Below are 25,238 nucleotides of genomic sequence, written 5' to 3' on the forward strand. Positions count from 1 at the left end.
CAGAGCACATAATTCACAAAATATCTACCCCGCCAATGTCTCATAGAGTTCCAACCAGTGCCAAATGAAAATGACTTGGACAATGTAACTATGCCCAATATATTTGGAAAGGAAAACTCAAGGTAGCAGGCATGTCAGCTGGCAGCAGACTGACATCATTAGTCTACAGTGGGAACTATTCAATAATAGATCCTGCATCCATGTGGAGCCAGTGTCTGCTTTATTTTAAGGTTCAAGTCACAGAAAGTTGGAGCTGGAAGTTGTTTCTAGAAGGAAGTGTTCAGGGGTTATGACATTAGTGACTATCTTTCCTAGAGCTAGCCCAGTGTAGATCAGAGGTTCTTAATCATTTTTTGGTGTCATGGATCCCTTTGGCCATCTTACAGGTGAAGCCTGTAAGCCTTTTCCCTCAGAATAATGTTTTTGAATGCACAAAACAAATACAGAGTATTACAAAGAAAATAAATTCTATTGAAATAGAGTTATCAAAATTATTTAAGTTCACAGATCCCAAATCCCCACCTTTAGGCTAAAAATCCCTTTTCTAGGCTTCTTAGGACGCTAAGTAGGTATTCAAAAATGGGAAGGACCAAGTCACACTAACCAATAGAATGCTACAACCGCAAAGCTAGAAGGGGCCTCAGAGGATGCCTGATCTCATCCATCGTTGAAAAGGAATCCCTTGTATAACGTTGCTAAAGAGAGCTCACCCATCTTCTCTTTGAGGGCCTCTAGAGAGAGTGAAGGCATTGATTCCTGAGGCAGTCAACTCTACTTTTGGACAAATCTAATCATTAAGATATTTTCCCTTTTCTTATATTTAATCAACATCTGTTTTGTCTTTATTTTTGTTTTCTTTCTGAAGCTTCTAATCTCTGCTCTTAGTTATTCTCTCTGGGGTCAAGCAAAGCAAATTCCACACCGACCCTTCGGATGCTTGAAGTAACTACCATCTGTCCCTTAAGGCTTCTCTTCTCCAGGGGAGAATAGTTTCAGTTTCTTTAACTGACCAATTATAATGGTGGGGCCTCCGGTCTTCTTACCATACTTGCTGTTCTCTTCTAGACATGCTCCAGCTTATGGGTGTTCTTTCTAAAATGTGGCTCTGAACACAATACTCCAGACAATGTCTTACCCAGGGTAGAAGGCAGCAGAGGCTTTCTGTCACCTTCTGGCTGGAGCTGAGTTCCTGAAACAGGTCCCCAGACTCACAGTAACTAACTTGCCAGGAATTTGACTATGACAAGGGTGTAACCTGAAATATGAAGCATAGCATCTTGAGAATCCTTTCACTGGGACAGATGGGGGGGGGGGTCCCACCAGCCTCAGTGTGACTTGGATAAGTAGGTAACAAACTATATATATATAGGTTTTTGGAGGGGGGAAGGGAGGGCAATTGGGGTTAAGTGACTTGCTAGTAAGTGTTAAGTGGCTGAAACTGGATTTGAACTCAGGTCCTCCTGACTCCAGGACAGTTGCTCTATTCACTGGGCCACCTATCTGCCCAACACAAAGCTATATTGAAGAAGTTTGTGTGACACAGGCATAACCAGAGGGGCAAGAAGATGGGGCCTGTTAGAGGGGGAAAGGACCAATTGTGGCTCCTTTGAAGTCTGTGGACAAAGACCAGTTTTTCTGTTTCTTGCAAAGCCTGATGGGACCGTTAGGGAAAATCACCCAGGGCCTCCTGGATCTTAAGTCTTTTTTGATCAGACCAATGATTTCATTGGTATAGTAAGTTCCTGGTGAAGAATTTCATTTTCCAATGCAGAGTGATGTCCCATCTGCTATTTTATAACCACAAAGAGATGCCTGGAGGTGTTGAGAGGTTAAATGATTTGGCTAGGATCACAGAGACAATCTATATCAAAGGCCAGAATAGAACCCAGACATTTCTGATTTGAGACCAGCTCTTTATCCAGTATTCCACAGCTACCTCTTCCTAGAATTTTGTATGGGGGGTGGGAGGAAGAAAAGGAGGAAAAAGAAGGGGAAAGGGGAAAAGTTCCATTGAAGCCACAGAAAATGAAAACTTTAAATAAGTTTACAAGTCCCACTGGCTTCCCATACTTCCTCTTTAACAATGCATTTCTGCTGTCCTCAGAGAAGTGACCTCTGAAGAGGAGGTCAGGTATTCACATCATATACTCAACTGGTGAAAAGCAGCATCAGGGTGAGGTGGAAAAAGCAATAGACTTGGGGTCCAAAGCCCAGGTTTCGAGTCTTAGGTTTGCCATCTACCAACTGTGTGATTCTGGGCAAATTACCTCCTTCCTTCTAGGCCTCAGGTTCTCCATCTATAAAATGAGGGGACTAGACTAGATAAACTCTAAGGTCCCTTCCAGCTCTGAGTCCTATGACCTCATCAAATATTCATTTATGTTCTCCTATATAGAGAAGCAGTATAGCATTAGTGGAGGGAGAGTAGGACTTGGAGTCAGGAGTTCAAATCTCACCTCCAGCACTTACTGGTTGTGCAACCATGGGCAAGTCACTTAATCTCACTGAGCCTCAGTTTTCTTATCTGTAAAATGAGGGGATTCCACTGGACGGCCTCTCGGGCCTCTTCCAGCTCTCAGTCTATGATCCTCTCATCCTATGTGCATAATGCTGGCTATCACAGTGTTACGCAAAGTTATGTAATTCTATATTTGGCACCACCTTCTGACTCCATGCTGGACTTCACTTAATTTAGCCTTCAAAAGATGAATGGCAATCCCAGTCCTACTTGTCTCCCCATCCAACACCAAACCAATGTCACTACAATCTAATTGTACTGGGAACAGGTTTTCCAGAGAAGGTCGTTTGCCCAAAGCATATATGTAGGTTGCTGAACTTCATATGACAGCTCCACTGTCCGGATCAGGCCCAAGCAACCTGCCAGCCCTAGGCCCTTACTGGTCAGATCATCTCAGGTCTAAAGGGAGACAAGTCCAGCCAGACTGAGACTTCTTCCTAATGATGCCTAGAGAGCCACTTAGGGCAGGCACATCTTTTCAAGGGCATTTTTTAAAAAGTTCATATTGTACCTAAGGGTACATCATTGTCCCCTTTTAGTTAACATCATTAATCAATACATGGGTGGAGCTTGGGGTCACTCAAAGCACTGACTCCCACATTTCATCATAGTCACAAAGTTGAGAAAACTCTCTGGGTATAAGTTATGGGCACTAACAAATCCTCCGGAAAATTTCTGTAGCATTTATCTATTTTAAAAATACAGAACAAAACAAACTTTTCAACATCCTCTTTCCTCCTTATGCCTGTTTCTAACTGCAACAAAGATATTGGCATATTGGTGATGTGGTTCCTTTGGCCCCAGCAAGAAGCATGCTCCCCAGCCCAACTCAAACAAGACAAGAGCCTCTCCCAGCTCCATCTAGACCTCCTGCCAACTTCCACCTTAGGCTACCCATCCAGAGAGTGGAAAAAGAACAGAAAAAGGAGAAGTGTCCCTCCAGCTGAGGAGGCACAGCTACAGAAGTTCCTGGGGACAGAAGGGAGTTAAGGTTCAGGGGAGCATTTGACTCAGGTCACTGTGTTTATTTTTCAGTCCCACCCCCCCTACTGTCCCTTTAGACTTCCTATTCAACTCCCTGAAGCTTTTCGTTAAGCCTCATGCATAGATGAGGCAGAAATGAAGCCTCTGTTTGACCTGCTTGCTACTGACTTCCTGAGATGGGCGGAACAGGAGCTCTGAGCATCTTATCCCACCAGGCAGCTAATTCGTTTTGGTTTGCAGACGGAAGCTCTCCTTTCCCCTGCTGGGATTCCTATGCCTAGAGCTAACATAGACATGTGTGTGGTCCCTGTGTATAGTCGGTACTCCGAGATGTCATGGGAACCAGGAGGTTTTCAAATATATTTATTTATTCTCTAAAATTTCCACCCCATATTCTCTTTTTTTGGCAGACTTTCAGTCCTTCCCTTCCTCATTTGCCATTTTCCTCTCCCTCTTATGATTTAACTGAAGCCAGGGCTCTGATAGTCCCTGGCAGCACCTGTCAGTCCCCCATACACATGGCCAAGAATGGCATGGTAAACCCCAAAGGTGTATCACAACCACAACTAGGCAAAACCTGAGCTCCCCCCGTGCTGTTTCTTTCCCCGGAATTCCCAGGGAATCTTGCTTCTATAGAGGGGACCACACTTGCCCCTCACTTCCATCTTTACGGGTTTGTCGCACATGGTGGTCCCCTTTGCAGCACTCCAGCCCCCAAAACACAGCTCAGAGGAACAAAAGGTAGTGGAGGAGAGAAGCTTACCTTTGGAGGGTCGCCTTTGTTTGGTCTGCAGAGAGGAGAAGGTGCCCATCACAGCCCCCATGATCACTGGTAGTTGTGTGTGACTTTGGCTCTCCTCCCTCCCCCGCCCCTCCCCCTCTTTTAGAAAGAGATCAGTTTGGCTTGTCTACTAAAAAAAAAGAAGAAGAAAAAGAAAAAAAGGAAAAGGAAAAGAAAGAAAGAAAGAAAAAGGGGCAGCCAACACTGCAGCTTGGTATTCAGCAAACGTTGGGGTTGGAGATTTTTTTTTCTCCTCTTCAGTCAACACACATGCACTGACTCACACAAGCAGCTGCTCTGTTATCATTCAAAACAGCTCCCCATCCAATGGTCATGCCAGGTAGATTCCCTCAGACCAGGGCTGAAAGCAGATGCATCAAAATATTTACTGGAGCTCAGCCCCATCGACACATCGGGCTAATCTTTACTCCCGTTCCCGAGGATGGTTGGAGCCAGGCAGCCAGCCGCCTGCGGGGCTGAGTCTCAATACCTCCCCTCCCCGTGCATACTAAACTCCAGTTCGGGAGGCTTGGGGTGGGTCTCCCGGGAGGCATGGGACTGGGGCTGAGTACCAATCATGAATGAATGAGAACCTGCTCAGTGCAAAATGGGAGTGAAGTAGTCGGAGGCAGAGCAGCTGTGCGGCAGGCGCGCTCGCTGTGATTAATAGAGTCTTCGGGAAGCAGGAATTAAAATTGTTGGGGCGGGGGAGGGGGGACCCTCTTCCCTGGCGCATGACCTCCTCCTTCCCCACCCCGGCAAAGAAAGGAGAGTGTCGGACAGCCCGGGGGCAAATTGCCCCACGGCTTGCTTTTTTTTTCTTACTTCCTCACGTGTCAGATGCATGTGCTAAACTGGCTAATGATAATATCCTCATTGCGTACAGTGCAGGATAAAAATGGGCATATATCATCGTGAAGGAGAAGCCTCAGCTATTGGCCTTGTCACCTCTCTCACTGTAGCAGCAAATTTTCCCCCAAACCAAAAGATGCAGGGTTGCCTTTAGAGAGAGTATATTTCATCAGCGCCTGTCTTTGAAATGCCATCAGATTTTTCTCTCCAGTTCTCAGTGTATTTATACATGGGCTCTGGGAGGGGAAGGGGGTCTGGGCCAGAGAAGGCAGATGGGAGAGAAAAATTGAGCTAGCTAGCCCCGGTTGGGATGAAAGAGGAACACAGGTTGCAATGTCCTCCCCTGCCACTGACCACACCCTGCCCTGGGAGCCTAGAATGCCCTAAATCCTGCAACATCTTCATAAAAGTGGTGATGGAGGAACCCCAGAATACTTTCTAGGAACTCCAGGAATGCACCCTAGAGTCACTGCACGGATCAGACTTCTAAGGAAGGACAGAAAGCCCCAAACCGGGGTTCTCCACCATGTGCTCTTTGAGGATAGTCGTCATTTCAAGTCAGATTATGGAATCATAGAATTCAGAGATTGAAGGGATCTCTGGGAACATCTAGTCCTTCATTTTACAGTTGAGAAAACGGAGGCCTAGAGAGGGAAGATGACTTGCCCCAAATCACACACCTATCTGGTGACAGAGACAAAACTAGACCCAAATCCCTCCATTGTCTAGTGTTCTTTTAACTGTTGCTTGGCATCTGGTGTTTTCTGATCCTGAAATGTGAGGATGGTTTGAGGGGTACCCACCTAGGACCCTGGCTGCCCCCAATTCAGATGATATAAGGCTGTTGGAGAGATATGTTTGATGGTAGTGATCCCCTCACTCCCACTAACCCCATAAAACCGACAGAGCTCCATTTCCCTGCTGTAAAGCTTATAATCTAATCAAATCTTATTTTACACAGTTTGTGTGTATATGTGCACATAAGGCATGCAGTGACGTGTGCAGGTATGATACAATGAGAGGGGTCAAGGAGAGGTCCAGACCAAGTACACTAGAAAATATGCGGGGAGAGAGAGAATGCTTTTATCTGGGGAAATAAGGGAAGTTTTCATGCAGGAGATGGGCCTTGAAGGAAGAGAAGGATTTTAATAAGGGGCTCTGAGGAGGGCATTCTTCCAAGCCCAGAGGATGACCCAGAGGAATTCACAAGTGGCAGAAAGAGTAAGACAGGGGTCAGCTAATAGCCCAGGTGCTGCAATACCGACTGTACAAAGAAGAACAATGAGAAATTAAGCTAGAAATGTAAACTGGAGCTAATTTGTGGAAGGACTTAAATGCCAGACTGGGGAGTTTGTATTTTATCCTAAGAGGAACCATGGAAGATATTTGTTTTATTTTGTTTTGTTTTCGTGTGTGTGTGTGTGTGTGTGTGTGTGTGTGTGCTTTTACAGGACAGTGCATTAGGAAGATTAGTTTGGCAGCTGTATGAAGGATAAATTGGAGAAAGGAAAAACCAGAGGCAGGGAAGGCATCACAGCTCAGTGGAAAGAGTGATGAATCGATTTGGAGTAAGGGGACATGGGTTCAAATCCCTGATCTGCCAAAACACTGTCTACCTCAGTTTCCTTATCTGTAAAATGGAGCATATGAAAATAATAGCACCTACCTCCCAGGGTTGTTGTGAAAATACAATGAGATAATGTTTGCACAACATTTCACAAAGCTTAAAGCACTATATGAATACTAGTGATTATTATTACTATTACTAATCTACAAATATGGTAAATATCAACATAACCCACATCAACAAAAACTCTTTGGAGTCCTCAACAAATTTTAAGACTGTGGAGTAGTCCTGAGACCTACTCACTGATCTGGGAGATGAAGGTTCAAACCAGGGTGATAGTTGTATAAATGAACAGAGGATAAATAGGTATAAGTATGGTGGAAGGAGAATATTAGTGGAAGAATATTAGTGAGATGATAATAATCATATCTATAGCATATTTTACTTTTTCAAAGCACTTTTTTTTTATCGTAGGTACTGGCTGCTAGGTGACGTAGTCAACATTTCAGTGAGCCCAGAGTCAGGAAGACCTGAGTTCAGTTTTGGCCTCAGACACTTAACCGGTTGTGTGACCCTAAGCAAATAATTTCATCTCTATTTGCCTCAACTGTAAAATGGGGGTAATAATAGCACCTACCTCCCGAAGTTGTTATGAGGATCAAGTGAGGAAATTGTAAAGTGCTTCGTACAGTTCCTAGCACTTTGTAGGCATTTAAAAAGTGTTTGTTTCCTTCTTGTGCTAGTAAGGAAAATGAGGGTTAGAAAGGCCCAGTGATTTGCTCTAGTTCTAAGCCCCCATTACTTAGTAGCAGAGTGGGGACTAGGACCCAGTTGGGAACCTCCTGACTTCTAGCCCTTGGTCCTTCCACTCCCAAGAACCTCCCAGGAGGAAGCCATGGTTCATAATTCCTTTCTTAACTGTATACCTGTCATTCCTTCAAATTCACAAAGCCATGCTGGGTCTAGCTAACAGAGAGGGAATGGGGAGGGGTAGGTTCAGGGAATCTGTTCCTTTCAAGTGATATGTAGGATGGCCCTTTTTTTCTTTTTTAAAAATACTTCATTGATGGTCTTTAAAAGAAAATTATTGTTATTACTCACCAATGATTTCTGACTCGGTATTAGAACACTTCTTCCCAATCAGGAAACATAGTCAATCTAAGCAAATCAAAACATAGGCCATGCCTAAAAATGCCTCCCTCATTCCTAACCTCTTGTCCAGTTCCTCCCTGCTTAGAGAGCAGAATGCTTTCACCACTAGTCCCCTGAAGTCACGATTGGTGACAGCATTGGTCAGAATTCTTGTTTTTCTTTTATAACTCCCTTGTCACTTTTCTGTACAGTATGCTCATTGCCTTATTTAGTTTTAGAATGATGATCAAATTACCTCTGCCTTTGCTCCAAAAGAGGATGTGTTAATCTAACACTCCATTCAGCATCCCAGTATTTCCCTACTGAAGTCTCTCTCTCTGGCTATCACTCCCCCATGGATGTTCTTTTTCCCATTATAATGGAGATCTCTTGAGAGCAGAGACTCTCCTTGCTTTATAAATGTAGGTGTGTATATAATTTATGTATATTCTTGCTTTATAAATGTATGTGTACATATACATATATGTGTATTTATGTATGTGTATATGCATATAGATGTATATATATATATATATATATATTATGTATTAGCTGATGCTGTTGTATTCCCAGACCTCATCCCAATGTATGGTATTTGGTCATCCTGTAAATTGTTCTAGCTCTGCTTACATGGTTGTGTTTCATCAAATACCAATCTTCCCAAGCTTCTCTGAATTCTTCATATATTTTTGCTTATTACATTTCCATTACATTCCCATGCCACGTTTTATTCAGCCATTTTCCAGTCAATGAGCACCTACTTTCTAGTTCTTTGCTACTACAGAAAGTGCTGGAATATATATATGTATGTATATGTGTATATGTATATGTATGTATAAGACCTTTCCCTCCTTTTTTGACCTTCTTGAGGTATATGCCTAATAGTGCTACCCCTGGGTCAAAGGACATGGAGTTTAATATTTTTTTCCTGGTATAATTCCAAATTATTTTGCAGGACAGGGGAACCAATTCACAGCTTTGTCAACAGCTTATCAATGTGCCAGCTTTCTTATAGGCACTCTAGCACTTATCTTTTAATTATTTTTCCTATCTTTGACAATTTGATGGTTATGAAGTGAAAAAACTCAGTTTTAATGTGAATCTATTTTGTTTTTAGTGATTTGGACCCTCTTTCATCGAGTTGCTGATAACTTGCATTTCTTCTTTTGAAAACCACCTGTTTATTGGTCTTTAACTACTTACCAATTGGGAAATGGATCTTGTTCTTATATATTTGTGTCAATTTAGGGATGGGCCTTTTCCAAGAGTAATGAAGCATCTGTTCAGTGAATTTCCAGGTCATCTACAGTTTGTTTGTTTGTTTTTTCCAATGGGAGTGAGAAGAAAGAAAAACAGGAGATACTGACTGAACTTCTTACTGGGGTTATGATGATGACTTTGGTCTACTCTGGCAAGGTTGTTGAGCTTCTGTGGGTGGTGATTCCCAATCATTGAAGTTTTTGGAAGCAGGTTTCTGGATTTTGTGTGAAAGGTAATATTTGTAGGAAGTCTCAGAAGCCAAGACTTACACCTAGGTCTTCTGACACCAAGATTAGCTTTCCTTCTATTACATCATACTGTCTCTGCTGCACTTTGAAAGAATTGCAAATCTTCACCTCTGTGTTGAAATAATCTGACTTAATAGTGACAATAGCAGGTAGCATTTACTTATTTTTTAGGGTTTACAGAGATATATACATTTCTTCTTCATTTGACTCTCACAATGATCATGAAAGGAAGGTGCTATTATTATCCGCATTTTACAGATGGGGAAACTGAGGTTCAGAGAGGTTGGGTGAATTGCCTAGGGTCACACAGCTAGTAAATGGCTGAATCAGGATCTGAAATTAGTCTGCGTCATCTAGATGGAAAGGAACATCAGACGCCTGAGCAAATCTGCAGTCTTCCCTTAGAGAATAGTACCTCCTGAGGAAGAGAAGCTTGAGTCCATGAGATTTCTGCTTTCTTTGTGAGATGCTTAGTTAATAAACATTCACTGCCACAGGATACTTATTGTCCTTCCATGGAAACAAAGACATTTATACAAACTCACAGATATTCTAGCACATTGACTTGCTGTACATTTCATCCTTACACTTTCTAGGAGATGCCCACAACAAAATCTTGAAAATTCGAATAAGTATTAGGAATGGAGGAGGATTATATTTTTTAAAAAGATCTGGCTTGGAGTGGTTTTGCTAGGTGGCACAGTGAGTAGAGTGCCGACCCTGGAGTCAGGAGGACCTGAGTTCAGATCCGGCTTCAAACACTTAATACACACACACACACACACACACACACACACAAACTAGCCATGTAACCTTGAGCAAGTTACTTAACCCCAATTGCCCTCCAAAAAGCAAATAGATAAATAAATAAATGAATAGATAGATAGATAGATAAATTAATAACTGAATGAATGAATAAATAGATAGATAATGAATAGATAGATAGATAGATAGAGAGATAGATAGATAGATAGATAGATAGATAGATAGATAGATAGATAGATGATAGATAAAAAATAAAAAGACCCTGGCTTTTTTTTTGTTTGTGGTGTGTGTGTGTGTGTGAGAGAGAGAGACAGAGAGACAGAAACAGAGACAGAGAGACACAGAGAGAGACAGAGACAGACAGACAGACAGCAGAGACAGAGTGAGACACAAAGAAAGAGAGACAGGGACAGAAAAAGAAATATGCACATAAACCCAGTCCAAGTGCATAAGGGGTTATGTCAACTCTGATGGAGCCATGCGACAGCTTCCCATTCATAGTTTCTATGGTGTAAGCTTCTGCTTTGTTATCTAGTAAAGGTCTCATTCCTAATGGTAGTGATGCTGGGGAACAGCTGCCTTGGAGGCATCATCCTAGATTTTTGTACTCTTATTCCACTCCCCTAAACCCAGTTCTACCCTCAGGGATGTCGAGACAAAATAAACATGGCTCAGATTTCCTCATCTTCGGCTAGAGGAGTTTGTCAATGGACAAGATCTTTATGGAGCAATAGGGGACAGCAAGACCATGCATAGACCTGTGTGTATCTCTATCCATTGTCATGGTTTTCTTAAATTTTGTTAAGACAAGTCCTTCCATGTAGTATCTTTGGGGTACCTTAATTGTCTTTCAACTACTAAATCTATTTCCAGTGTCTTTTCCCATGTTAAGGAAAGATTCTTAAATTGGATCAGGAAGGAGATGCAGTTGGCCTTGATTTTATTCTGCTTTGTGTTATTCTCCAAGTGTTTTACATGTGTAATTCTTGTCTCCCTGGCTAGAATGTGAAGGCCTTGAGGGAAAATTTACATGTAAAAGACATGCATCTTTTATTTCTTTTGTGTATCGACCCCATCTCTCCAGGTGCCCATACTAACAATTTTTACATTATAGATATTTAACAGATTCTTCATAGATTCTCATGGCTGGGAGGTATCTCGGAAACCTCTAGTATAAGCCACACCTGAGCAGGAATCCCTTGACAACATTCCTGTTAAGTGATAATTCGGCTGCCACTCTAAGAGCTCACTCAGGTGATAGGGAATTCATCCTTCCTTAAGCAGTGCATTCTATCTCCGGTTAGCTGTGGCTGTTAGGATGCTTTTTTCACCCTTATATTGAGCTGAAATATGGTTCTCTGCATCTTCCCCTGGTTACTCCAGGTTTTGCCCTCTGAGGCCAGACAGAACAAATTTAATCCCTCTTCCACACGACAGCCTTTCAAGTGCTGGAAGACAGCTAAATGGGGCTAATGATACCTACACTACCTGTATCATAGGATCTGTTCAAATAAGATGAAGAAAGTCGAGCATTTTACAAACCTTTGAGATTTTATAAATTCCACCTATTTTTCTCTTTAGGCTAAACATCTCCAGGTTCTTCAAATAAGTGTCATGAGGTAGGGTTGATTCTAAGTTCTTTCACTATACCAGCTGCCCTCTTTTCAGCTTGACAATGTCTTGCCTAATATGTGGGCCAGGCTTGAGCACAATACTCCAGACGTGGTCTATCTAGGTCAGGACAAAGTGGGGCTATGATGTCTCTTATTCTGGATACAATGAAACCTAAGAATGTATTGAATTTTGGGTTGTCACATCATACAGTTGATTCATACAGATCTTACAGCCAATTAAAATGTGCAGGTCTTTTCTACATGACCAACATCCACATCTTCCATGTTCTATATCTGTGAACTTAAATATAGGACTTTATATTTATTTTTATATGTTAAGATAAGTCCTTCCATGTAGTATCTTTGCAGTACCTTATTTGTCTTTCAACTATTTGTATTTATTTCTAACAAAATCTTTATATTTCTAACAAATTTCACCTTCTGTAATTCAGTCCATTGTTTTTTCTTGTCAAGATCTTTTGGGGGTGTTTACTTTATCTAATGCTATTATCCTAAGTGTTAGCTATCTCATTCATCTTTACGCTGTTTACAAATCTGAGATACTTGCCATTCAGGCCTTCATCTGATACTTCTTTGACACTTCCCTGAATTCTTGGGCTTTTCCAGGTAGGCACTCTCTCCAACATTGTAGATCACGGCCCATCTATGCTTTCTGATCCTTTGTCATTATTATTATTTTAGGCAATTAGTGTTAGGTGATTTGCCCAAGAGCCCAAGGCAGGATTTGAACTCAGGTTCTTCTGGCTCCATGACCAGTGCACTATCCACTTCACCATCTGACTGCCCCTCCTCTGTGATAATTCTTGTCCTTGTTCTCTCATGAGGTATCAAAAAAGAATCTACCTAATATTCTGGAGACCATTCTCTAAATCTTTTAACATTTAATAGGTGCCAGAAGAATTTTGGCTAATGTTTTTCCCTTACTGGTCCATCTCCTTTCCTCATTATTCATCTACTGTCTGATATTTTTAGGTTACTTCTTGGGCACAGTGGTCACTGATAATATGCCTATTTACTCCACCATGTATTTCCCCATTGCTCTTTGGATCACCTACAGTTTTGATTCTTTAGATACAGCAGTAGTCATTTCCCGATGTGCTATGGAAAGAAGTAGGAATGATACCTGGGAAAAGGTAGACAAGATTATAGTGGGACAGAGACAAACATACAAGAAAGCAAGCCATGCTGGGGGCAACATCATTTGGAAAGCACTGAAAGGGTGATTTTCAAGCTATCTCAGAGGCAGAGACTGAGTAAATGAAAAACACACACATCACACTATTGGTACCCCAAAAGATAATTGAGAGGATGCTGGTAATTGCCAACTTATTTATCTACATTCTCACCTTTATAAAATCATTTTGAGGATGACCTAACACTAAGGGCATACAAACAAGTTTCTGTATAAAATCATTTTGAGGATGACCTAACACTAAGGGCATACAAACAAGTTTCTGTAAATGACTTTCTATAGCAGATCATGTCTTCACAGTCATATAACTGATTAAAAGGTGTAGAGAATATAAGATTCTATTGTGTTTACTGTTCAGTGAACATCTAAAAAGCATTTGGCTAGGTAAGGTAATATGCAGCCACCAAAGCTCTCTTGCAGTGAGGTGTCTTTTATGCAGATATTAATATTGTACATAATTCCTTGATAAATGAAGAGAGATAACTGTCCAGCATCCATTGGCCACTGCTTATTAAGTGAAGCATAAAATAGAGAGATGGATGCTTACCAAGGTCTTGCACAGATTCCAAATGGAAGGGGGATTTCCAATAAATGAAGCTCTCCAGATGCTCCTATTTGCAGATAATATTGTGATGGTTGAATCAAGCCCCAAAGTACAAGAGCTCTTTATCAAAATTCATCCCCACTTGGAAGAGATCAGCCTAACAATCTATACAGGAAAAACCAAATGGCTGAATAATGTCTATTATCCAGAATACAACAAGCAATTGGGAAAGACAGTCCATTAAGTTAGTCCATCAGCATACATATCTTTTATAGGTCCTGCAGATGGGCAATGAGCTGGGCCAAGAACTGAATTGGAGAAGAGAAAAGGTTAGATTGTAAATTGAAAATTATGCAACCTTTTCAATTGTTCCTGGCTACTCTCTGAAACAAAACCTTGCCTTAAAAATAGTTAGCACACTGGGGCAGCTAGGTGGCACAGTGAATAGAGCACTGGCCCTGGAGTCAGGAGGACCTGAGTTCAAATCCAGCCTCAGATATTTAACACTAAAACTAGCTGTGTGACCTTGGGCAAGTCACTTAACCCCAAATTGCCCTCAAAAAAGCAAAAAAAAAAATAGTTAGCACATTAAGGTTTGTGAAATGTTTTACAATTATTATCTTGTTTGATTCTCACAACAACCCTGGAAAGTAGGTGCTATTGCTACCCCCATTTTACAGAGGAGGAAACTGAGGCCAATATATGTTGTGACTTGTCCAAAGTTACACAGCTAGTTGGTGTATAGGGTGGGATTTGAACCCAGGTCTTCCTTCCTACAAGTCCAGGGTTCTTTGACCATTACAACACCTAGCTTCTGTTGATATATGTATGTTTTTCATTTTTGTATCACCTTTATTTCCATTTTCCCTTAATTTTCCTTCATTTCCTCTCTTCCTCCTCTATTGACAAGTGATTCTTTGCAACAACAACAAAAAAATAGAAAAGAAGGGAGGAAAAAATGTTTCAGCAACTAACAAAAAAGTCTGCTGGGTCCCACAGTATATGCCATGTTCTACATCCATAAGTCTACCACTCTAAAAAAAAGGAGAAAGATACATTTTTTTTCAATTATTTTCTGAAGTTAAACTTAAAATCCCATCTTTTTAAGACTGACAGTTTCTGGTAGTGAAGCAGGTTCAGTATCTGTAGGCCTTCACTAGAGATTTCTCCATAGTTGCTCAAAGCTCAGCAATCCTCATCTGAAAGTTCTTGAAGTCTTCTGGAATTTCATTTATCTGGATGTAGAAATTTGAGTTCATTGTTGGTAACCATATGCCACCTCTACCTCCACCTTTATTTTGTCCAAGCATCATTTCACCAGTGTAGAAAGTTTCATTAAGATCTAAAATTATTGTTATGAGATATTAGAAGAAGATGCACTGTGATCATAATAACCTGGAGAGACTTATATGAACTGATGCTGAGTGAGAAGATGTAGCAGCAAGCACCCCAGCGTCTCCAGGGTGGCTGCTCACACAGGTTCTTGGATCTGCTTTGTTAAAGGAAAGCAACTCAAAAGGGGTTAACAAGCTTACTTTAATCAGTCAGACCATATATCGTTTACCTTGTTCAGGGGAAATAGGTCAGCACCATGAACTTCAAAGTATACAGGCAGAATTATCAAGACAGAAACATCAAGTAGACAGATTTCCAAACTGTCCAACCATTACATCCATACCCAGTCAACATCTGGGTTTCCACATCTGGGTTTTTCAAAGCCCGGGGACTCTCAACAACGGCTTCCCAGAATTCAGATCAAATCACAGAACACTTCTCAAAGTGAGTCCCAAAACAAAACCTCACATCAGGGCTTATATAGCCTTCTCCTGGCTCAGAGAATGTAACAACCTTTTGGACCCACTGGCCAATCAAAAAGTATCTACTGAAAAACAAGCCTCCCTCCCCAGGCTTCAGGTGCACTTTAGCCTAGGGGCAGGGAAGATCTTCCAAATTTGCATTCCCATTACAGAAGAGCAGAACCAGGAGAACTTTTTACACAATTACAGACACATCGTATCTGTAACAACTAACTTTGATAGAGTCCTCTCAGCAATACAAGGTTAGTAGACAATTACAAAATAGTCATGATGGAAAGGGCTATCCACGCACAGGGAGAGAACTGGAGAGTCTGAGCGCAGATTGAAGCAAGCCACTTGCTCTCTCTTTTTTGTGTTTTGTTTTGTTTTGTCCCTTCTTTCTCATTATTCACTTCATTGGTTATAATCCTGCTTTACAACTTGACTAATTATTAATGTGAAGGTATTTGTAGAACCTATATTGGATTGCATGCAACCATGGAGGGAGGGAGAAAGGAGAGAAAAGAGGGGGAGAAAATTTGAAACTCAAGGGATTGTGGAACTGAATGTTATAAACTAAAAGTAAATAAATAAAATTAAATGACCTTTTAAAAAGATCTAAAATTATTTTGTAAGTCTAATACTTCAAATATTAGAAAAGTGTGAGAGAATTGAGATGTTGCTTAACAATTTTTATATAGACAATATGTGTCAGAGGTGTGATTCATATATCATTTGCTAGCTTTTGACCATACCGCAGTGCTTCCTACTACCTTCTAGAGAATTTTTGTGTTCAGTTTTCTCTTACCAATTTTTATCCTGTCCTGCCCATTTGAAGACCATCTTGGAAAAGAAAACAGAGACAAAATAGGACTCTGCCTCTTGTTGATGGTCAGTCAAGAAGCCTTTATTGAGCAAGCTTTTACTACTAGGTACCAGGCACAAGCACTGTGCTAAGCTTTGGGGTACAAAGAAATGCAAAATCAGTCCTTTCTATGAAGTAACTCATGCATGAGAAGACAACATATAAACAACTCTATATAGTCAATAACTATACAGGATAAATTGGAGATAACCAACTGAGAAGAATTAAATTGATTTTGTATCATTTTTATTGATCTTATTTACAACTGATTGATTTTGTCCTGTCACTGCCTAAATTATGGTTCTTTGTCTTTGAACTTGGTGCAGAAATTCAGCTGGCCTGTAAAATGAGTTATGTTCAGAAATCGAGTTCTCCTGCTTATCATTGTTCTATTCTTGCCTCAAGGAATTCTGCTGTCCTTGGGGGATGCAGGGAGACACCAGGGAGTCTTTATCTTTACACCACTAAGCTATCCAGTATCCAAAGAAGTCTGGACTACTATCTTTTAACCTTACAGATGGATTTAAACAGCAAACACTTCTTAGTTACAGGAGGGAAGGAGGGGATTATTGCTAACCCTTCAATTCCCAACTTCCAACCAATCATATTGTTTCCCTAAACACAGCTACATAACCAATCATATTATCCTCAATCTCATGATGTCACCTACCCTGCTCTATTCTTTTTTCTAACCTTACAAAAATGAGTTAAGTCTTTGTCTTGCATTCTTTTACATAGAGGCAATCCATTGACCCCCTTTATTAATAAGTTTGGTACCCTATTAATAAACAGTTCCTTGCTTGAAGAGACTGTATCTCATTCTATCTTTGTGAATTTTTTACTGGCAACACAACACAACATAAGGAAGACCTTAGTATTAAGATTTTTTCATATATGATGAGTCAGTCAATAAATATTATTAAGCTCCTATTATGTTCCAGGAAGCTAAGTGGAACACCAGGCCTAGAGTCAGGAAGACCAGAGTTCAAATCTGGGCGTAGATACTTACTAGTTCGTGACCCTGGGCAAGTCACTTAACCCTGTTTGCTTCAGTTTCCTCATTTCCCCAGTTCACAGTCTAATGGGGGGAGATGACACGCATACAGCTATGTACAATCAAGCTATATGCAGGATGAGTGAGAGATAAGGGAGGAAAAGCCCTAGCAGTCCTGGGGATCAGGAAAGGCTTCCTATAAAAGGTGGGATTTTTCTGGGAATACAGGAAGTAGAGCTGAGGAAGGAGAGTATTCCAGGCATGGGAAACAGCCAATGGAAATGCCCAGAATTGGGGGATGGAGTGTCTTGGAGGAATAGTAAAGAGGCCTCTGTCATTGGATTGAAGGAAGGTGTAAGGTATAAGAAGACTGGAAAGGTAGGTGGAGGGCAGGTTATGGAGGACTTGGAATGTGAAACAGAGGCTTTTATATTGGATCCTGGAGGTGATAGGGAGTCACTTGAGTTTCTTTTTTTTTTTTAAGCAATTGGGATTAAGTAATTTGCTCAAGGTTACACAGGCAGGTGTTTCTGGGTGTGATACTAAGTATCAGAGCCTGGATTCAATCCCAGGTCATCCCGACTCTGGGGCCGGTGCTCTTACTTGCTGTGCTAACTGGCCGCCCCAACTTGAGTTTCTTAACTAGGGGAATGACGTGGTCAGATCAGATTAATTTGACAGCTGAGCAAATGGACTGGAGTCATTCTAGTCAGTTGCTAAGCGTTTATTAAATGCCTACTATATTCCAGGAGCTGTGCTAAGTCCTGGGGAAAACTAAAAAAAAAAAAAAAACAAAGCAAAAGATAACCCCTGCCCTCAAAGAACTCACAGTCAAATGGAGGAGACACCAAGCAAACAAGTATGTACAAACCAGCTTTATATAACATAAATAGAACATAGCTAATATGCAGAAAGAAATAGAATTAAGGAGAAGAGGGTGATAAAAGTGTCAAGTGGAGGGAGGAGAGCCTTGTGGAAGGCAGATCAATCAGCAGGTTGTTTCAGTATTAAGGGTATGAGGTGATGAAAGCCTGCAGCAGAGTGCTGGCTCTTATCAGAAGAGAGACTTATGCAAGCCATGTTAGTTACAAAGGTAAAGTCACAAGATTTGGCAGCATATTGGATATAGACTGGGGGCAGAAGCGGGGAGAGAGTGAGACAAGGTGACGCTGAGATTGTGGGCCTGGGTGTGTTGGAGGATGATGGTACCCTCGATACCAATAGGGAAGTTTGTAAGCGGAGGAGAGTTGGGTGAGAAAGACACTGAGTTTTGGATAAGTTGAGTTTAAGATGTCTAGATGGGGTAGGGAACCTGTGGCCTCGAGACCACATATGGCCCTCTAGGTCCTTAAGTACGGCCCTTTGATTGAATCCAACTTTACAGAATAAATGTGAAATTTGGATTCAGTCAAAAGATTGCAGTCGAGAACCTAGAGGGCCATATGTGGTCTCGAGGCCGCAGGTTCTCCACCCCTGAGAGGGAATGCAGTTTGAGACGTCCAAACACAGTTCATTAATACATGATCTGTCTGAGCAACAGTCCTAGCCATTCTCTGTATCTTCCCCCAACATAGCTAGCAAAGTGATGTTATTTGAATTATTATTGAATGTTATTGATGTTAATTGAATGGGGGAAGTGTTTAGACCCACCCTAAAAAAAGACACAAACCCATTTCATATTTGGCTTACTACCACAAAAGTTTATCCCAAACCCCAAACTCTTCTGAAACCTCTCACTTAAAACTTTTATCTCCCACATTCATTCGTCAGGAGCAGTATGATTTATCAGAAATTCCTTAGGGTAGGAAAACGCATCTGTGTCTCATAGAAAAAGTATCCACAAAAATATACCCTGCACCCTGCACTGAGTGTCTTTGGAGCTTGGCAGATTTGCTGGGTTTAGTGCTTTCATTTCTAAAATGCTTCTGTTGTTGATTGAGGCAGGTGCTGGGGAAGTACAGGTTGTATGCATTGAGAATTCTCTGTATTCAAAACACCTCAGTCAATATCGCTGAGCCGATTGGTGCCCTCTTTCTCCTCCAATGTGTGGACATTTATGGACAGTGTAGACATCCCACAAACACAAAGAGTTTTAAGGCACCTCAGGGGCTATCTTGGCAATCTTTTCTTCTAAGAGGGAGAGCCATTATTTGAGGGAGTTGGTGGAATGCAGGCTTTTTGAGGGATAAGGCTATTGTCCTGGTATTACCCAGTGCTTAGCAACAGTCCATCTTCATACTGGTGTCTTCTCCTCAAGATTACATCCTTTTTATTCTGTGCGTATCTTGTTTGTGCACAAGTTGTTTGCATGTTGTCTCCCTCATTGGACTGTTAGCTCTTTAACAGCAGGAACCATATTTTTGCCTTTCTCTGTGTACCCAGCACAATGCCTGCCACGTCATAGGCAATAAATACACGATAACTTGACTTAGCAGAGTGCCTTTGTACATAATAAAAGCTTAATATATACTTTGTGGATTAGATTGAACTTGTCAAATGGTGAATAGACTCCTTGACATTCTAAAAGAGATTTTTTCCCCTACCAAAATGGGTAGTAATGTTTGCTGAATGAGATTCAAGGTTTCCTCAGGTCATCTCATCTGACCTCTGACCCAGGCCTCTTTGTTTATCTGTACAAGGCTCCACTATCTCTAACCTAAAACAAACCTGCCATCCGCAGAGTTCATTTACTTTTGAAATAAACTGTCCATCCTCCTCTGAATGGTATCTATATGTAGAACAAGAAAGGACATGCATTGCCAGAGGACTGTGAGCATTTTGAGATCCTGAAATGTATTCCTTTTGAGGAAATAATATCCCTCATACTCTGAGGTATGTTGGAACTGAAAGCCAGTGCTGATTGTTAGATTTTCAGTGTAAATATTTGTACCCAGTAAATTGGCAAATATTGCAAATAGGGGCTTGACTTAATTGTCTAGACTTAAGAAAGTGATAGAGAAAATGTTAATAATGCAGATTAAACTTAGAAGTGTATCACAGGAGGGCTGGTTGTTAAACATTTACTAGCAGACCCCTGCTCATACTGCTCTCTCCCTTTCCCTCTCTCCTACCTCCCACAACTGGTGCAGATGGAAGAAGTGAAACATTAGCTCTCATTCCAGACTATCTGATAACTGGACATAACTGTTTAGTTTTCATTTCTTTAAAGTGACAAGTCAAATCATTGAGAACTGAGACCTAGATGGGAGCAGGTTATGGGAATGGGGGTAGCATTGTTGTGGAATAGGAGCTATAACCATTTATTTCTCAAAGCTTTTTCATATTTATTGTGTTATTTTACTCATAATACCTAGGGGAAGTAGGAAGAAAAGGGGAAATTAAGTACAAAAAAAATAGAAGAAAGAAAGAAATGGAGAAGGTAGAAGGAAGAGAAGAAGCAAGGGAAGAAAGGAGGAAGGGAGGGAGGAAAAAAGGAAACAAGGAAGAGAAGGAGGAAAGGAGGGAAGAAGGAACAGAAGAAGAGAGGAAGGAAGAGAAGGGAGAAAGGTAGAGAGGAAAGAAGGGGAAAGAAAGGAAGGAAGGAAGGAAAGAAAGAAAGAGGGAGGAGGAGAGAAAGGAAGGGAAGAGGGAAGCAAATGCTACTTCTTTTCTGACCTCATGAATAGCCTCACAGTCCTATACCAGAGACCATGTCCTGGAAAAACACGGCTTTTGGAGTCTTGGCAACTTCCTTTCCCACAACTTTATTCAGGGAAGCCCCAGTCATGTCCCCCTTCACTCCTTTCCCTCATCTCCTATCAGTTCCTCCACAACTTCCTAGATATCAGCCTCCAGCCCTCCTGTCTCACATACTCTTTTTCCCCCTTCCTCTTCCAGCTCTGCAACCATAAACCATGATCAACCCAACTCTGCCATTGTACTTGGAGTGTCAAGCTACACGTCTCTGGACCCACTCACCATTCTAGCAATTTTCTGAATTAAAGCATTTCTCCTAGGCCACCATTCCATTGTATATGTCATTTTTCCCATTAGAGTATAAACTCCCTGAGGGCAGGAACTGTTTTTACTTCTGTAAATGTTGTCCCAACCTTTAGCACAGTGCTTGGCATGTAGTAAGCACTTCATAGATGCCTTTTCATTCCTTCATGGAGAAAGGAAGGAAATAACAATAGCAATAATAGCTAACATTTATACAGCACTTAATATGTACCAAAAATGTGCTAAGCACTTTACAATTATTAGCTCATTTGATCTTGCCCTGGGAGGCAGGTGCTATTATTATCCCCATTTTATTGCTGTGGAAACTGAGGCAAACAGAGTTTAAGTGCCCAGGGTCATACAGTTAGTAAGTGTCTGAGACTGACTTTGAACCTAGGTTTTCTGAGGGAGGAAAAGAGGAAGGAAGGAAGGGAAGGAAGAAGGGAGAGAGGGAGGAAAGAAATACCTAGGAGTAATGTGATAGCTGGTTAGGAAACCTTTGCACATTCCTCCCCATCTCCCTGTTGGTTGAGTTGGATGACTGATAAGAAAATGCTTCCATGTCAGTGACTACTTTCTAAGATTTCCCAATGCCAAAGGCCTCTTTAAATTCAAGTCTGGGAGGATAAGGGACCTAGTAGAAGTGGGCAGAGTGACCTTCATGTATTTTTTATTGACTGATATCCTGAAAAGGGTAAAACCTAGTGGGAGTTCTACTGTGAACTCTTTCTTGAGTTTTTTTAATTTTAAAAACATTTTATTTAAAGTTTTGAGTTCCACATTCTATCCTTCCCTCCCTGAGATGGTAAGCAATCAGACATAGGTTATACATGTATAATCATGTAAAACATTTCCATAGTAGTTATTTTGTACAAGAAGACTTGAATAAAGGGGAAAAATGAAAAAATAAAGTGACAAATAGCTTGCTTCACTCTGTATTCAAGCTATGTCAGTTCTTTTTCTGGAGGCAGGTAGTATGCTTCATCATTAGTCCTTTGGGATTGTCTTGGATCATTGAATTGCTGAGAATAGCTAAGTCATTCACAATTCTTCATTGAACAATATTGTTATCGCGTACAATATTCTTCTGATTCTGTTCACTTCACTTTGCATCAGTTCATGTAAGTCTTTTCAGGTTTTTCTGAAATCATCATGCTTGTCATTCCCTATAGCACAAGTAATACCCCATCACAATCACATGCCACAGCTTGTTTAGCCATTCCCCAATTGATGGACATCCTTTTGATCTCCAGTTTTTAGCCACACAAAAAAAAGCTGCTATAAATATTTCTGTACAAATAGGTCCTTTCCCCTTTTTTGGGATGTCTTTGAGGGTATAGACCTAGTAATGGTATGGCTGGTATGCACAGTTTTATAGCCCATTGGGCATAGCTCCAAATTGCTCTCCAGAATATTTGGATCCATTGTGAACTCTTGATGAATAGCTGAGCTTTCACACTCACTTAGAATTTGCATCTCTCTCTCTTCTCCATTGCCCTCTTTCATTTGGGCTGCCACTCAAGAGAGATGTTTCTCGACAAGAGTTGTTCATCAAAATGATTTCCTCTCTATCTCTGTCTCTCTCTCTGTTTCTCTCTGTCTCTCCTCCTCCTTACCCCTCTCCTTCTTTCCCTCCTTTCCTCCCCCTCCCTCTCCTCCTCCTCCTCTCCTTCTTGATAACCTCCTACAAGGAGCCCAAACATGTCAAGTACAGGAAAGTCGGGAGTACTTGTTCCCGTTTGTATTAATTGGCAGTCCCTTTCTACTAGTTTGAAATTTGCATGCTGCATTAGTATTCATGTGCATGAGCCCAGGGCTGTTCTAGAAGGAGAATGCTAGGCAGATGAGCACCAGGGCACCTATCTGAAACAAGGACTTCAGAGCAATCTGCCTGACATTAAGCCTACTGAGTGAGAGGTGTCAGACGCTGGATGCTCAGATCCCTGGGAGCTGTGCTAGTAGGAGGGGCTGCTCTCCACTCTGCTCCCCAAACCCCCCATCGGTTTTATACATCCAGCTAAGATTTGTAGGCACTCAGCCAACATTTGTATCATGCCATCATTTCATTTCACTGGGACTATTTCTGCATCATGTCTCACTGCACAGCTCTGAGGGCTTGGGAGACAATGGCAAAAACTCAAGTCTACTTGATTTACCAAACATTTATTAAACACCTACTATATGTCAGGCAACATGCTATGCCCTGGGGATACAATGACAAAAATGAGGAAAAAAATAACTCCTGCCATCACAGGTAGGACATTTTGGCTGAAATAAAGGACTTGTGTGGGGGTAGGTGTGCAATAGAACATAAGGTTGAAAAGAAGGTTGAGTCTAGAATAGATTGTGAGAAGACCTCAAATGCCTAGCTGAGGTAGACATTCAAAAGATTAAACTGACAATGAGTTATATAATGTATTCTCTATCAAGAAGTAGCTTGGTGTCCTCAGTAGAGATCTAGCCTAGGAGCCAGGGCTCTAATCTCATCTCATCTCAGACACATACAGTGTTTATAAGCCCTGGGGGTTTATAAAATAGGGATAATAATTACAGTTATCATGTAGGGTTGTTGGGAGGAAGAAATGAGATTAAAGAATAGAAAGTTCATTGCCAACATTGAAGCTGTATATAAAAGTAAGCTATTGTCATTGTTATTATTAAATAGGGAGAAGGAGTGGAGACCAGACAAGAAGACCAGTTATTAAGGGAATTATTGCTCTAAGAATAGCACAGGTGTGAAGTTATAAGAAGATTTACTTGGGTGGTAGCAGTGGGAATAAAAATAGCGGGATATCTTTTTCCTCACTTCTCTATTTCTTTCCAAAAGCAACTCTATCTGCCCAATCACTCTGGGTCACAACCTTGGGGACATCCTCTGCTTTTCCTTCTCCCCCTCCAATATCCAGTCAGTGATCACAAATCTCTTATATTTGCCCGCTCCTCTCTACACACGTGGTGACCGTCCTAGTTCAGGCCTTCATCACATCTCACGCGGACCATTGAAATACTGGACTTCTCACCATCTTCCACACAGCCCCCAAAGTGATCCTTCTAAAGCATAGGTCTGCTCCTACCACCTCTCCAGGGGCTCCCTATTGCTTTTAGGGTAAAATACAGACTCTTCTGTTTGCCATGGAAAGCCATTCTGAATTTGGTTTTGACCTAACTTTTCACATTTATTCCAAATTACTCCCCTTTACATAGTTTATAGTCTAGTTAACTGATTTTCTTGTAGTTTCCCATGTACAATATTCCATCTTTCACCTCTCTGCCTTTGTATAGGTACCCCATGACTAGAATGTGTTCCTTCCTCATCGCTCCTTTTAGGAGCAGAATTGGGACAAATAAAGTCCCTAGCTAAATCCGGACCTAGAGGATGGACATACAGTAAATTGGGGCAGGTATCACCAGTCATGCTGACATATGTCTTGCCACTGGACTCAGATGACTCTGGAGGAGAGAGTGAGGCTGATTTTGCACAGCTCTGCCTCACTTAAATCCAATTTATTCACTTGCAAGTCAAGACACTACCCTCCTCATGTCATTAGTCCTCTTCCAGACAAAGGATGGACAACAGTAAGGATCCCTAGTTTCTTTTGAATCTCTGCTCAAGCACCATGACCTAATTAGACTTTCCTGACACTTGCCCAGTCCACACCACGGATACCTTCAAAGTTACTTTGTATTCCATTTTTACATATGATATCTCAACTTACATATAAGTATTCTGTTCTCCCACACCCACACCTTGTACTCTGACCTAAAGTAGAATGGAAGAGTCTGGAGAGAGAGGCAGTTTTATTTTTTGTGTCTATATCCCTTTTCCCAGCACAGTGTCTGGCACCCATTAGACACTTAAATACTGTTGATTGATGGGCAGATATGAGAGGGCATTTTGAAGACAGAAAAACTGAACTTTAGATTGAATTCTTCTGTAGCAAATCCTGTGGGCAGCTAGTGACACAGCGAACAGAGTTCTGGGTTTGGAGTCAAGACGACCCGGCTTCAGTGACTGCTACCACTCCTTTACTAGCTGTGTGATCATGGAGTAAGTTGTTTAAACAATGGGAGTCTCAGTTTCCTCATCTGTAAAATGGGAGCAATAATACCTACCTAACAAAGTTGTTTTGATGGCAAAGCAAAATAATTCTTGCAAAGTCCTTTCCAA

General features: G+C 41.3%; 1 protein-coding gene across 2 annotated transcripts in view; it reads right to left on the minus strand.

Moving 5' to 3' along the window:
* KCNIP1 (potassium voltage-gated channel interacting protein 1) overlaps positions 1–25,238 on the minus strand; it is a 590,945-nt gene that overhangs the window by 375,973 nt on the left and 189,734 nt on the right. Inside the window, exon 1 of one of the 2 annotated variants that reach the window (XM_069102387.1) lies at positions 4,266–4,876. The exons of the other annotated variant lie outside the window; for it this stretch is intronic. Coding sequence (XP_068958488.1) covers positions 4,266–4,326 — 61 coding nt within the window. The 5' untranslated portion in view covers positions 4,327–4,876. Of the gene's footprint in view, positions 1–4,265; positions 4,877–25,238 lie in introns of those variants that run through there. 2 annotated transcript variants of the gene reach the window in all.

This window comes from Petaurus breviceps, unplaced genomic scaffold, assembly GCF_028583685.1.
Source record: "Petaurus breviceps papuanus isolate PSGF00001 unplaced genomic scaffold, PetGlider_PUasm1.0 551, whole genome shotgun sequence".
Classification (NCBI taxonomy): Eukaryota; Metazoa; Chordata; class Mammalia; order Diprotodontia; family Petauridae; genus Petaurus; species Petaurus breviceps.